Source organism: Balaenoptera borealis (genome assembly GCF_965194805.1).
Source record: "Balaenoptera borealis genome assembly, chromosome: 11".
Lineage (NCBI taxonomy): Eukaryota > Metazoa > Chordata > Mammalia > Artiodactyla > Balaenopteridae > Balaenoptera > Balaenoptera borealis.
Window position 1 is genome coordinate 52,339,619 of NC_138868.1, and position 14,906 is coordinate 52,354,524.

Sequence of the window (14,906 nt, forward strand, 5' to 3'; positions counted from 1 at the left end):
TGAGCTCCCAAAAGAGTGGGATGTGGAGCTGAGGGATCAGGTAGGGGTGTGTCTGATACTCTTGGCTTTTAGGGCCCCTACCCTCACGTGGAAGCTTTCTTGGCTCTAAATCCTGCTCTTGAGCTCAAGGTAGGCCCAGGCTGTTGGCAGGGCTGGGAGCTGGAGGACACGGTGGGGCCCTGGGCCAACCACTGAGGACAGTTCTCAGAGTGCCCTCTCTCACTCCATAACCCCTCCTCCATGGGCCAGAATGGTGGGTGCTGGGGCCCTGGTCTCTGCCTTCCACCTGCTCCTGGCCCCCAGCCCTGCCACTGACCTGGAGCTGAGTCCCTGGGAAAAATCCCCTTCCTGTGCAGGGGAAGAGAGCCCAGCAATGCCCTCCCCTACCACACCCGACAGAGATTTGTGCCATCACAAGGGAGGGAGAATGAGTTTCATGTCAGGTGAGGACAGGAGAGGAAACTGGGGAAGGCGCTATGGAGGCCCAGGGTACCGTTTGGTAGAAAGGGCTCGAGAGTCAGGAGTCCTGAGTGTTAGCTACAGCCAGGTCACTTAGCCTCTTTGGGCCTCAAGTATTCTCTCCATTTGAGGAAGCTGAATACTTGGAGGCTGGGAGAGCGTGGACTGCAGGGGCCAGGCCCTAGGATGGGATGGTGGCTGTGATAACCAGGGAGAGAAGCCCAGGCCTGGACTAGGGCAGTGGCTTTGCCCAGCAGGGCGACAAGAGAGAGATGTTTAGGATGTAAATAAAACTGACAGCACTTGATGACCATTTGGATGGAGACCATATGACTGCCTTCAACTGTCCTTCTGGGACTACAAACCACACTAAGCCCTTCCCTTGGTTTCCCACCTGACCAATTTACCCTTGAAGTGAGTACAGGCATTGCCTCCTCCAGGGTGGGCAGGAGAACGTGGGGCGTGGGGCTTGGGGCTTGGTGCCTGGGCTTTGGAGCCAGACCAAGTGTAAGTTCCAACTCCGCCCCTCACTAGCTCTGTAACCTTGGCCGAGGTACTTACTTAACCCTCCTTAGCTGCCCCCTACCAAGGACAGGGCTAACAACAGGGCTCACCTCCCATCCTGCTGTGAGGATTATGAGTTACGAAGCGTAAAGCACAGTGCCGGCCACATGGTGGGTACTCGGTATCACACACCTTAGTCCAGGTGCCGACGGCCACTTGCCAGGCCCCTCAACTGTGAGTCCCAGGGCCGCCCCGGAGATGCAGCGTAGGTGTTACCTGACTGGTGAAAACAAGTTTAGGATCAATTGGGGAGAAGCCCAGGGGACTCTCACTGGCCCAGGAGGTGTCTGTGTCCCCCTCCCCCAAGAACCACCAGTCTGGTCATCCCAGACTTTTTTTGGAAATTTTTTTAATAGTTATTGAATGTTCTACAGCTTACAGTAAATATCATAGTTACAAATTCTTGGCTTCAATCTTTCAGAGTGATCACTATCTGATCTTCAAAACGAAACAAAAACCCAAAAGAATCCAAAACAATAAAACAAAACCAGATTTACACTTCATACACACAAGCGAGGCCGTGGGGCTTTCCAATCTTTACACTCCAGGCTGTGTTTTGAAAACACCTATAAGTTCTTTGATCAAACTACTTGGAAGACACTGGTCAAAGGCTTATTATTATTATTTTAAATGTTTTTCTTTTTAAAATGTGAGTTCCAATAAAATTTAAAAATTAGATTCCAACCTGTAGCTTAAAATGAATTAAAAAATACAAAATCATATACAACGCTCTCTCACAGGGATGGTACATGTCACGAGAACAAGTTTTCTCTGTCGTGTGACATGAACAGGGATGCAGATACCTTTTAGTCAGGAGATGGGAACAGGCCCTTGGGCCTTTAAAGGTCACTACAGACAACTCCACGTTGCTAGAGGCCTGGCCTTACATCCCCTTGGGTAAGGAAGAGCTGGAGTCCCACCACAGATCCAGATAATCTGGCTGACCCAAGAAGGTGGTCTTTGGGCAGTCCCACTCTTTCCCTGACTCTCAGGCATGAGGAGGAAGGCTGGAGCCTGGAGATGCTGGTCTTGCTGGGGTCAGGCCCAAAGATGACTTCACCCATTTGAGTCCTATGGGCTGGTACTTATCAGCAAAGCTGTTATATCTGTTCTCCTCAGAAAGGAAAATACCCCCTCTACCAGGAGCTGGACTGGGTACAGGGCCTCACTGCCACAGCAAGAATACCCAGGGACTACGCATGCAGCCACAGGGAAGCAAGAGTTCTAGTTTCCCTTTCTGGCTCTGTGACAACCAACCCCAATCACCTGGCCACTGGGCTGGACTCAACAGCACGCAAGATAGAAAATACCCATTGGAGAAAGTGAGGGAGTGAGACCCAAGTCTGGCTCAGGCAAGGTTGGTTATGGAATGTTGAAACTGGCCTGTCAGGAATTTTAAAGGCTGGGCCCTAGAACCATGTAATGCCTAATTTCAGAAACAAGCTGTCTAGGAGAAGGGAACATGGACAGGTAAAGGACAAATCCTGCCACCAGCCTGGCACACCCATAGTAGGCTGAGCTCTCAGAGGCTCAGGTGTGGAATTAGATGTTAGCCTGGCTGGGTCTCCTCTGCTGTGATCCTGCTTTTGGAGGTAGGTCTGGCCTGGATTCCCCTGGGGCTGGACACCAGTATGGAGCCGCCTCCTCACCTGCCCCTTCCACTGCCCAACCTGCCCCTTCCGGATTCCCAAGCTTGGCAAGCAGCGGGGGACCACATATCCTATAGTGATGTGGAATACAGGAAAAGCAGAGCTTCCACATACTTTCACTCAACAGCAATTGAAGAGAAAATGCCATGGTGACATCTAAATGACTGCTCCAACCACAGTGCTGGGACCAAGAGCACTCCAAGACCCATGCCCTCTAGGCCCTCCCTCTCTGGCCACAGGGCAGAGCTGAGGATCTGATATGCAGGGCTCCAGGCCTGACTCAGCCAGAGTCCTGTCTGTACAATGAGGACACCAGAACTTGGTGACCAGAGGATCTGCACTACTTTTATGCTCCATGTGATTCATTTCTGAAGCCTACTCAGAACAAAGCCAGCCTCTCCAAAGAAGCACTCCCAGATCTCTGGGAGTGGGATACCTCAAAGTTGGAACACTTTGGGTGCGCAAGGGTAAGAGTTGGGATAAGGAGAAAGGACTGCACAGTGTCTCTCTAGATCCTGGTCCTCACCCATGGGAAAAACAAGCCCAGAAACTTGAGTCAGATGTGCTTTTGGCCATTCAGGGCTACACCAGGTCCCCTGGAAGTGCCAACTCGCCAGGTCTGGACAGTGGGCAGGCTCTCCAGGGTCAGAAAGTAAGGGTACGCAGGCTTCCCAGGGACATGGGTCTTTCAACAGACAGGTGCCTGGGGCTGCCCTTGAACATGTCTTCAGTCCTGGGCCTCATGACCCCAAAATGTTTTGCGCAAGTTAGGCCTTTTCTTGCAAATTCTCATCCTCTGGGTGCTGCCATCTGGATATGCCTCTGGGTTCCCAGGGCTCCTCATAAAAATCTGCTCAGCTGGGAGGACTGAGCTCCCTAGGTTTCCGTGGGGTCTTCCTCTGTTTGGGGGCAGACAGGTAGCCCATCACTTCTGCATGCCTGCCACCCAGACCCAGCAGGTGCCAGCAGAAAGAGCAGAGGATTTGAAGAGTTCAAATCTTGGCTCTTTCTCTTATGAGCTGTGTGACCTTTGGCAAGTCTCTTAAGCCTTCTGAGACTTAGTTTTTCCATCTACAAAATGGGGATTTTTGGCAATCAATGTTGAAGTACTTTGTACACAGACAAAAAACTCTGGACAGGTGCGAGTGTCCTTTTTCAAGATATAGGGATGGGATATGTACTTTTGGGTCACTGCCAGGAGAGAAAGAGGAACAGCAGCAACTGTCCTGTCTCATGGGGAAGAAATTAAATACATTTTTCCAAAACATGGCAGAAAGATAAATTCCAGGCTCTTAACCACTTGGGGGCACTCCAGCTTCCAGACTCCAGCTTCCTAGGCCCCAGGCTAATGAGAAGGAGCCAGGTAGAAGTGGTGGAAGCCAAGAGGGTTGGCTGGTGACTGGAACCACCTGTACCCCTGACCCTGGCCACCAAGCTTGTGGTACTGGGGAGAGGCAGTGGAGTGGGGTGGAGAGAGGGCTTTGCTGGTGCCACGCTGTAGCTTGCTATGTATGTGGGCACACCCCTTGTCCTTTCTGGCTTGCTGGTCTTCCTACAATGGCAGGGCCCTTCCAGCTCTGACCTCTGTCCAGCTTGACCATTGGGCCATCCAGTATCTTTGGATAACACCCATGGTACCTCCCAACAGACGCCTGTGATCCTACCAGGTGTACTCTCATCCTACCACAGGCACACTACTGCCCCTGTTCTCCTGGGCTCAGTCCCTCTGCAATGACTCCCCAAGCTTGGCCAGGCTTGTGGATCTCTGTCAAAGCAAAAGGGTGAGGCCAGCTGAACTGGGACTCCAGTGCTCAGGCTGAAAAAGGGGCGCTGGGCCTGGGCCCTTCCAGACCACAGCCTTTTCACACCTTGTTTTTGCCTTGGGGTCTGTCTTTGACCTTGAATTACATACTAGGGCTAAGAGAGGGTACTGAGCATCGATGTTTCAGTCCATGAGCCTGTGTGTGGATTCAGACTGGAGGGACAGAGGCCGCAGGCTGGGATTCAAATGGCTCTGCCACTTATGAGCAAGTCACTTTGCTTTTCCAAGTCTCAGTTTCCTCATGGATCAAATGAGAGAATAATCTACTTCACAGGGTTAAACCAGATGATGGATATGAAACTGCTTTGTGAACTGTGAGGTACTAGATGTTAGTTTTTACTTACTGATATAGAATGAACAAAAGTAAAAAGGTCATTCCTAGATCTCCTCCCTTTTTCCTCCTCTCTGTGGTCCTACCCTAGCCCATCTGGAGGCAGCAGGGTTCAGGGAAGCTTGTCAGGATACCAGCATTCTGCTCACTTTGGGCAAGTTCCCTTTCCTTCTAGAACCAGTTTCCTCATTTGTCAAATGGGTGTAATAACTCTGACCCTTTCTCTCAGGGTCAGTAAATTAAAGGCTGGGAAGTGCTCTGAAGTCTATGAGGCACCTGACAAATGCAAAGGTTTCCTATTATTATTATAATCATTATTATTATTTTGGCATTTTCTAAACATGTATGACATAATCTAAAACAACCTTCACCCACCCTTAGAAAACCAGAGAGTAGGAGGAGGTATTTGCAAAAAATGGATTAACACTGGAAAACTTTCTATTGTTTTAAGATGAAACCTCTTCAGCACCCCAGAACAGACCATTTAGGACAGCTGGGCTTCTCCTTACTGGTGCTGCATTTCCCAGGAAAGCCAAGAAGGTGGGCCCCTAACTCCTGGCTCTGGGTTGAGGATGCTGCTGGGCTTTGCCCTCCTGGGAACAGCCAGATAGCCTCTGAGGTCCTTCTGGCCCAAGGGCTTCCTGATTTTCTCCTCCTTTAGGGAGACATGGGAGGTAGGGGTAGGGATTACGTCCAAGTATGCATGAATTTAAAATGAAGAGAGTTATTTAAAAGTTATAAATGTTATCAATGATCCCATTCTGTACAGTAAAATGTTCCTCTCCCCGCATCCCCAAAGGGGCTGCTGGCCCAGCCAAGTGCTGGGTGCAGGGGGACAGTGCTAGACAACCGGGCTCCTGGCTGAGACCAGTGCGTCCCTCTTCTCCCAGGAGAGCCCATGTCTCCTTCTCCTCTCCTCTCAGGATGAGGGGCTACTGTCTTAAAAGCATGGACTCCTTTTCAGCCATCCCTAGGGCTGGAGTCAGGTATAGGATGAGAGTTCCACATGTCTTCACAGAATTTCCAAATGCTATTTCTTCATTTGCAATTTCTGTTCCTGCCATCTGCCCCCATGTGACCTCTGCCCAGTCTTCAATCCCCGCCTTTGGAATCCATGGAGGGAAAGAGCAGAAACAAAAGCCCAGAGACTGTTCCCGAGCTCACCAGGTGCGGGCACTGCTGACTTCATTTTTACAAAACCAAGCCAATCCATCCCTAGGTAAATTTTCATGGGCAACATGCCCCAGGCAGGAAAGCTGCATTTAATGCTAATTTACGGCAAGGTCTAGGGAAGTCCTTTCCGCTTCACTGGGCCTCAGCTTCCTCATCTGTCAAACAGGGGAATGGATGAGATGGTTGCTAAGGTCCCTTCAGTTCCATGAGTCTTATGAAATGTTTATTGCTATTGCTTTTCCTTCACTATCCTGACCTTCAGAGCCGCCAGCACCCGCCTGGAATGTGGTTCCTTCACTGTGGCCGTGAATGGCACAAGGTAACCAAGAACTTGGCCTGTCTGCGAGCGCCATGGACAGACAGGTGAGCCCTGGCAGTGGGAAGGGCAAAGGGAAGGGAGAGAAATGCCATAGGTTTCCACTCTAATCAGGAGCAAGCTCCTCATCAGAGTGGATCCATGAGGGCCCAGGGGCCAAGGTCTGGATTACACAGGGCACCTGGCCTTCCAAGGCTTTGGGAGGCTGGGATCCCACCACCCTGCAGCTGCTTGGTAGGTCTGAGGTCAAAATCACCTTCTGAGGAAGTGCCAGGTCAGTTAACATCACTGTGCAAGTTAGAGGGTCCAGGCCCAGACAATTTGGCCAGAGACCTTACCAACCAAAGCCAGCAGGCAAGCGCCTCTCGACCCTCTTCCCTCTTCCTTTCCATAGTGCCCTCCCTCCCCCCACCCTCCCCCAAGTTCTCCCAAAGAAAGAATCTGGTTTTCCCAGGTTCTGATCTGGGGTATTATTAAGCTGCTATGAACACTCCTACCTAATCAGGTGGTTTTGTTCCTGGTCTGTTGCGATGGTTCTCAGAAGAGATTTCATTTGTGTCAGGACATGGTAATGTCTTAAACTAATCCTGCTTGAGGAAAATCAAAAAAGAAACAATCCCCCAGAGATGTGGCCTGCTCAACAGCTCTGAGTTCCTACCCTGGACCTGAGGATCACATCTCTCATGCTCTTCAAAGGAAATTGCGCCTTCAGCTGAACCACTGCAACAGACCCCACTCTCTGCCTGCTGCTAGACTAGGCTCCCGGGACTGGATTCTTGGGGAAGAAAAGAAGAGCAGAGAGGATGTGCCTGGTCAGGTAGGAGGAGGGCTAGAGCTGGAAGGGCAGTGGCTAAAAGGGGGACAGTGGGGAGAGGCAGGAGATTAGAAAAAGCAGCTTTTACAAAAACCGAAAATAAAAACCAAAACCGTTAAAGATGCATAAAGTGACCCTTGCACTTCCGTTGTCTCTTCTTGCAAATAGAGGTGGTGCTGCTAGGGAGCTGCTCCAGCACCTGTGTAAGACTTGAGTAGTTGCATACAATGTGTGACTCCAGATCTGCGGGAGGAAGGGGAAGGCCGTTAGTGACAGTGATATCCCTGAGGCCACTTCAGGAAGCTCCTGGACCCCCTCCCCTCACGCTGGGAGCCCTAAATGGAGCCCTCTGTGCCTTCCCAGTGGAGCTGCCTGTTTCCCGTCCAGTGCCAAGAGCTCCTGGAGGAGGAGGGCGGGGGAGATGAGGAAGTAGGGCAGAGGATTTTCAAAGTGACATCCCTGGAGCCCTGCAGTTCACTGGCACTGCCTCAGCAGCTGCGGAGGGCAGCAAGGAATCTGGTGGTGGGGATGGCCCAGGGTTTCTGCCTGGCCCCAGTCAGAGCCAACGTCTGACTGAGGTAAAAGTTCATTGGAAGAATGGGGCCCACAGGTAGAAGACGTCTGAAGACTGTATGGTAAAGAGCACAGAATTTACTACTAGAGGATTGGAGTTCAAGTCCCGGCTTAGTTTTTACTGGTTAAGTGATGTTGGACTATGTATTTACCTGTAAAATAGAGCTAATGATCCTTATTTCACAGAGCTACTGTGAGGATCATGAGAGAGCATACGTTCAGTATCTAGAATATATATAAAGTGACAGCTATTATTAAGAGTGATATTACTGAACCTGGAGCAGGAAAGTAACTGGTAACTGTCACCTGCCCCTTGCTGACACCTGTGCTTCAGACCAAGACAGGGGCTTTGAAACAATTCTGCTTTGTGACCCTCCTACCTCTCCCACCCTGGGCCCCACTCACTTGGATGGGCTGCAGGCTTTACCAGTGCGGGGGCACATAGCTGTACGTAGGGGTCCCTTGGGCCCTGTATGCTGGCATGGAGACAGGGTGTGCCCCGATCGCGGTGTGCTGGGGTGCAGTCAGCAGGGTACCTGAACATCCAGAGAGAGAAGAGTAAACTTGATGAGGCCGTCCCAGAGCGCTGGGATGAAGAGGATGAAGCCACAGTCTTTCACACAGCTGCTGCCCACCCTTCCGCATCTTGCCAGGGGAAGCTTTCCTCATGCTCCGGGACAGTCACTCACTCATCTTCAGTGGCCTCCTTTCACCCTTCTTTGTATGCTCCTCTCATTGCACTAACATCACACTGAGTGGTGATCGCTGGTTCACGTCGTTGTGTTCCCACTAACCTAGCTGTTCCTACGGGTAGGGTTCTGGTCTGATCTATCAGTATTTGGTCCCCAGGACCCAACCAGCAAGGCTGGCACCCAGCAGACATTCAATAGCTTGCTGACCTGATCTGGGGAGTGAGAGGCCTCAACAACGCCTACATTAGGGGGCAGAATAAAATCCCAACTCCCACCTCCTGCCCACTCAACCCCTCGTACTCTCTTCCCCCAGAAGGTGACCTAGCTGATTCTTTGAAAGTTGGATCTCTAAAGGTTATTCAGAGCCCTCTTTTCTTCTCATGCCTTTCTTTATAATGCCAGTTCATCCAAAGACTTCCCTAAACCTGCTCTTCCTCTGGCATCTCTCCCTGCCCCCATTTTCAAGGTTCCTGAAGGGCAGGGTTTCTGGAGTAAGCCAGAAATGAAGAAGGGGTCCTCTTGGACTCCTGCTTCTCCTAAGCCTCACAATTAATTATTGGACAGGTCCTTAAGCTCCTGCCTGCTAAATAACATTGCCCTATGCCCTCCTTTCTGGAACCCTGCTGCTACCAGAGTCCTAGCATCATCATGTCTCCTCTAAACCAGAGCTTCCCCCTGGCTAAGCCTGCCTCCACCTTGCAGCCAGAGAGAATGATTAAACCAAATTCCATCTCTCCTCTGCTTAAACCCCTTTTCTATCTCCCCATTACCTAAAGGTATTCAAGACACTCCACCACTTTATCTCTGACAACTATTCCAGCCACCCTTCCAACTCCATGCCCCTATTTTCTAAGTGATTTAGACCATTTCCATTCTGTGAATGTGCTTTACCCATGTTTTTTACCCCTGGACTGCCCTTCCCTTTTTTGTCTCTCTGGTTAGCCTCTGTTCACCCTTTAAGGCCTAGCTCAATATGTCCTCCTTGGTGAAATCTTCCCCATCCCTGTGGACAGAGTTAGAGGGTCCTCTTCTGTGTTCCTAGAACCCGCAGGCACAGAATTTTTCATGCTATGCTACAATCGATTCCATGACTGTGTTCTCCACTCTGTCGTGAGTTCCTGGAGGAAGGGAATGGACACCGACACAGATGCTGCCCTTACCTGCTGACATCGCCATGGTGGTGCCGGCCACCATGCCCATGGCCACGCCATTGGTCCTGGGAGCAGCGACAGGCGCCGGGTAGATGGCAGAGGGAATGCTGTTGGGCTGGACGACCGTGGTGTGGTGGATGACATGGGGCTGGGCAGCATACACCGGCTGTGTGTAGTAGGCTCCCTGGGGGAAAAGAGGCTGAGGTCACACAGGCTTCTGGAGAGGAGGGGAGAGGGGAGGGGAGCCTGTCCCAAACCCTAAGGGATGGGGTCAGAGAAGCTCTGGCCCAGGGACACAAGGTCTGGGGCTCTGCTTCTGTCTTCTACATGGCTGTGGACAGTTCAGTGCTGGGCTCAGCTTCTGGTCTGAAAAATAAGGCTTGAACCCTGTCCTACCTCGCTCCTAGAGCTGCTATGATGATCTACTATGTTTATCTTATTGCAATGTGCTTCTTCTTAGACTGCTTAAAATATAAAGGTAGGGACCATGATCAATGAGTGAAGAGGGCTGTGGACGAGGCTGGTGAACTTCGGAGCACTGTGCATGTGTACACATGAGGGATTACTGGTGGGAGTATCATACTGGTGTGAATGCTGCCATTTTACATACTGGAAAAATGTCATAAATGCAGAGCACTTCCCCAAATGTCTCTTACTATCTATTTCCCTCTAGGCAAAAAGGCTGAGGATGGAGACAATGGTCTGAGGTGACATCCCACTGCCTGGATCACATGACTGCTTTGTGCTGTCACAGCCCACAGGTCTGCTGACCTTTGGGCAGAGTAGACAGGGCGTCCTGGATCATCTTAATCCAGAGCTTCTCAAATGTTTTTGCTAAATAATAACAAGAGCCTCAGCCTGTGGATTGAGGTAGACTGGGGGAGTGTGTAGACTGCAAGGTTATTGTTTGAATGACACAACAGCGACAGCTGATCAGAGCCACAAACTCTCTTTTCCTCTCTTCTTCACCTGCCTCCACCCCACCCAGGTTGGTGGCTCCTTTACCTGCAGAAGAAGTGGGCCCGGGCTTCTACATGTACCTACCTGGGCATACAGATTCTGCTGGGGGTAGGCACTTCTGATGGGATACATGGCCGTCTGATAGGGGTTGGGTGATGGGGAGTAGGGGGGCGGAGCAGTATTACTCTGGGTCGGTGGGACCTTGTATGGTGTCCCCGCAGTATATCCTGTACCAAGGCAATAAGAGAGACTTTCAATTAGTTGGCAGAACAGCATTGCTGGAAGGCAGCAGGTCCCAGTCACGACTCCCCAGACAAACATGGGCTGAATCCAGGCTGGAAACACAGATGAGGACAGACAGAGAACAGGGCTCCACCCAGAGAGCCCTGGCCCCAGAGGCAGCTCCCTCAGTGGCTGCATGTGTGGCATCTTTTATTTCTCTGTCTCAGGGCTCTGATCTATAAAATAAGAGGCTGGGACCAGATGATCTCTTAAGGGACCCTTGCAGCTCAGACAGTCTGGGACTCTGAGCCATGTGCCATGAGACAGGCAGGTGTGCACGGACGGGAGACCCTCAACCTGCTCGCTCTATACTGCACTCTCTTCTCGCTTTTCTGTCTCCGTACTCAGCACCTCAGGGCATCCTCTGCTGCTGCTTCTGTCTTGCTTTCTCCTGTACTCTCTCTTTTTCTCCTTGTATCTCTCTCCCTTTTTGGACTGCCCTCCACCATGTTCCCCTTCTTCCCTGCCAAGTTTTAAGGTGGAAACCCCACTGAAAACCCCATTCAGAGACCCTCATCTTCTGGGATGCTGAAAAACTTTGCTCTACACAGCTGGCCTTGCCTCCCCTCCTGGGGTTTGGGGGAGGGCCACCGCTGTCTGAAAGACTGAAGTCAGGGATCAAAAAGGTTCACATCGACCTGGAACCCAGGCCATGTGGGGTCAGCAGGGTGGACTGAAGCTGGGGTAGGGGCTGAGAAGTCAGGCCCCAGGAAGCTCACAATCAGCCATTCAAACATATTGTGCTGCCTTTGAATTTTCTGGAAAAGAGAGTCAGATCCTAAGTTCGCAGGAAAAACCTGAAACATGAATCACTCAGGAACAAGACTGTGTTCTTAGAGAATCACAAAATGGAATGATTCTTTGGAACCCAAGTGATCATCAAGTAGCCCCCACTCTCTTACTCTGTACTAGGGGATCCTGGGGTTCAGAAAGAGCAAGTCTTTTTAGGAACATCACCTTCTTTCTGAGTTGAAGGGACAATGCCAAGGGACCCTGGCTTTGGATCTCCAATGGGGTGCCGCTGGGGCTTCTTCCCTGTCCCCATCCTGGCTTGGTCTGGCTGACACATCATTGAACCTCTCTTGGCCTCAGGTCTTTCGCCTACAAGATGCTCACCGAGGACCCTTTCAGTAACATGGAGCTGTTTTTACAAGAAGGGACTGGGGCCAGAGTGAAAAGCGTGCTTTACTGGAAGAGAAGAGGTCCAGGCTTCAGGCCAGGATTTCCTCCAATTTGCTGTGACCACTGGCAAGTCTCTAGGCCTTAGTTTCCTATTTTGTAAAATTAGAAGGCTAAAAATGAAGATCTCTTCCTGAACTAAAATCCCATTTTTCTAAAGACGCTGGGTCTCTTCTACCCTAACCCCAAGTTAAAGCAAGCTGCCACACAGTCACAAATCTCTCTCAAGTCACACCACAGCTTTGGCATGGCGACCCCCTGCCCCTGATGAGGTACTCAGGATATGAGAGCTGCTATTTAGTCACCACCCAAGGTACCACCGAAAAGCTGTCCTGCCCTCTCCCCTGGAATCATGTCATTTATCTTTCCACCTGCAGACCCATAGTTTGTTCCATGAGAAACTGGAGAAACTGATTTTGTGGTCAAATATGCTTGGGAAATAAGTAGGAATGGGGCTGGAAAAATACATTAATGAGAAGGTAGCACTGATAAGAACTAGAAACTAACTGGAAGTGGAGGTACGAGTCAGTTGAGAAAGAAGTCTAGAGCAGGTTCCTCCAAGTTTCTAGATTGTGCAGCTAATTATGAAATTTGGTCACAGGAGGAGAAGCAGATACTGTGGGGAAGACAGGGAGTCTAGGTTTGCAGACATCTAGAAGGAGCCATTTGAGGTGTACTTCACCTTGGAAAAACAGTTTACTTGTCTGTAAAACAAAGGGGATTCTCAAGATGGGCATGTCCCAAGAGTATACAATGGACTATGATGCCAAGGGATCCTGTTATTTTGCCACCCCCCCCCAAAAAACATAAGGACAAGGAGAAGGTGGGAGGGAAGGGGGAAGAGGGGGAGAAGGAGGAGAAATATAAAATAAGAGAGAAATAGGTTTTATTCCATGACACTGAGAAGTTTTAAAATGATAGGATGAACTGTGAATCTCCAAGATAGGGATATGCAGGAGACTATTTCCCAATTTGTTTTACCACAGGATCTTTTATTCATCCTATTCACATTTAAAACATGCAAACTACAATTTTTTGTGTGTGACTGTAGCTTGTTTTGGTAAATCAAGTTTTACTGTAACACAGCCATGCCCATTCATTTACATACTGACTATGGCTGCTTTACTGGTAGAATGGTAGTTATGGCAGAGATCATAAGGCCCAAAAAGCCTAAGATATTTATTATCTGGCCCTTTACAGGAAAAGCCTGCTAACTCCTGATTTAAAGGAATAAAACAGGGTATGAGGAGTCCTGCCAGAGTGGAGAGCACCTCTCTTCCATGCAGGAGGGCAGGACACCCCTGAATCCTAAGATGCCTGTCTCTGAAAGCTACATAGCACAGGGTTGTGATTATGAGTAGTCTGGAGCCAGACTGACTGCCTGGGTCCAAACCCTAGCCCTCCTACTTAACAGCTGTAGAATACATCCGTCTCCTCATCTATAAAATGGGGATAATAATATCACTTACTTCATAGGCTTACTGTGATGAATACATTAACTAATAAGTGCAAAACCCTTAAAAGAATGCCTGACACATTAAAAGCAGTTCATAAAGGTTAGCTATTATTCTTTTCTCTCTCACTGTATAGAGAGATAGTAAGCTTCCTGTTCTAGGGGGTATACAAGCAGAGACTGGTCTGAAAGATGACAGTACATAGGAGGTTAAACTATTATGACTTCTATGGTGTGATCCAGCTTGGAACACAGACTCCAGGATTCTAAGATTCTAAAATTTTATTAAACCATTAAACTATTAATATTAAGTTAGTAGTTAATATTAATATTAAATTATTAATATTAAGTTAAACTATTAAGGTTAAACTATTATGACTTTCATGGTGATCCAGCTTGGAACATAGACTCCAGGATTCTAAGATTCTAAAATTTTATTCTCAAATTTTAAAATGCCATGATTTTAAGATTCTTTAAAGTTAACAGGCCAACAGTGCTGGTGACTTTCCTTTATGCTCCCGGAGAATGTGTGCTGAAGTTTTATCCCCTGAGGAAGCCTGCACTAACCCTCTCTGTCACAAGGACAACCATCTTACAAAGTGTTGAGATTATCCCTCTGAGGAAAATCAAAAGGTTCCAAGAGACTGCAGTAGAATTTGGTTTCCACATCCAAGAATAACCTTGTCTACAAATGTATCCTTTCTTCATGTTATGAAATGAGACACACACAAACTCAAAATACAAATCAGTAGCCAAAACACACTTGGTGGCCGAAAAGATGATGCTGGAGAAGAAGGCCTTGCCTATTTGTCCAGACAGGTTGAGAAGGGAGAAGCAGAACTGCAGAGCTAGAAAAGACCTTAGAGATCATCAAGATCAACACAAACGTTTCACAGATGAGACGAGAGCAAGTGAGCGACGGCTCATGAGGACCCAGGACTCAGTGCTCCCTCCTCTGACTACAGTGGTCCCAGTCCTGGGCTCTGTCAGTGATTCAGGTCAATTCTTCTCTCAAGGAATACCTTCACTGGACTAGATAATATCAGAGGACCTTTCTAGTGCTGATATTCTACGTTCTGAGTATTTCAGTGGGACTTTTATTAGAAAATCATTGCAGAGGACATTCCACAACTGACTGATGGTCCTGTCCATACCCTTAAGGATCACTGGAAATTCCCCTGGGGCTGTAGCCTGGGCTACCTTGGGTATCACAAAATTCAGGGTTTATTACTTTATGCACCTAAGTTAAAAAAAAAAAAAAAAAAGCCGTTGGATTTGATGGAAACAAAACCAAGTCAAAACAGAAACTCACTGATTTTGCTCAAATGAACTTAGATTCAACTCACTCACTCAGGGCCTGGGTCTCCTGAAAAGAGTTCTACCTCAGTCTGAAGGTTACAGAATTAGGACTTTGGAATGCTATACCTTAAGGACATTAGAGACTTGAATTCAATCCTCTCCAATTCAGATGAAGAACCTAGAGCCCAG

The 14,906-nt window shown here is 49.1% G+C and overlaps 1 protein-coding gene across 3 annotated transcripts in view; it reads right to left on the reverse strand.

The window, feature by feature from the left end:
* Window positions 1-976: 976 nt before the first annotated feature.
* The window catches only part of FAM168A (family with sequence similarity 168 member A), a 207,904-nt gene continuing 193,974 nt past the window's right edge, over window positions 977-14,906 (reverse strand). For 2 of the 3 annotated variants that reach the window (XM_082343233.1, XM_082343231.1), the window contains 4 exons: window positions 10,589-10,731; window positions 9,554-9,728; window positions 8,107-8,237; window positions 977-7,371 (listed from right to left, as the gene is read on the reverse strand). In XM_082343233.1, the coding sequence (XP_082199359.1) occupies window positions 8,125-8,237; window positions 9,554-9,728; window positions 10,589-10,731 (431 nt within the window). In that variant the 3' untranslated portion in view covers window positions 977-7,371; window positions 8,107-8,124. The remainder of the gene's footprint in view (window positions 7,372-8,106; window positions 8,238-9,553; window positions 9,729-10,588; window positions 10,732-14,906) is intronic. The other variant, XM_082343232.1, reaches the window with a different exon arrangement.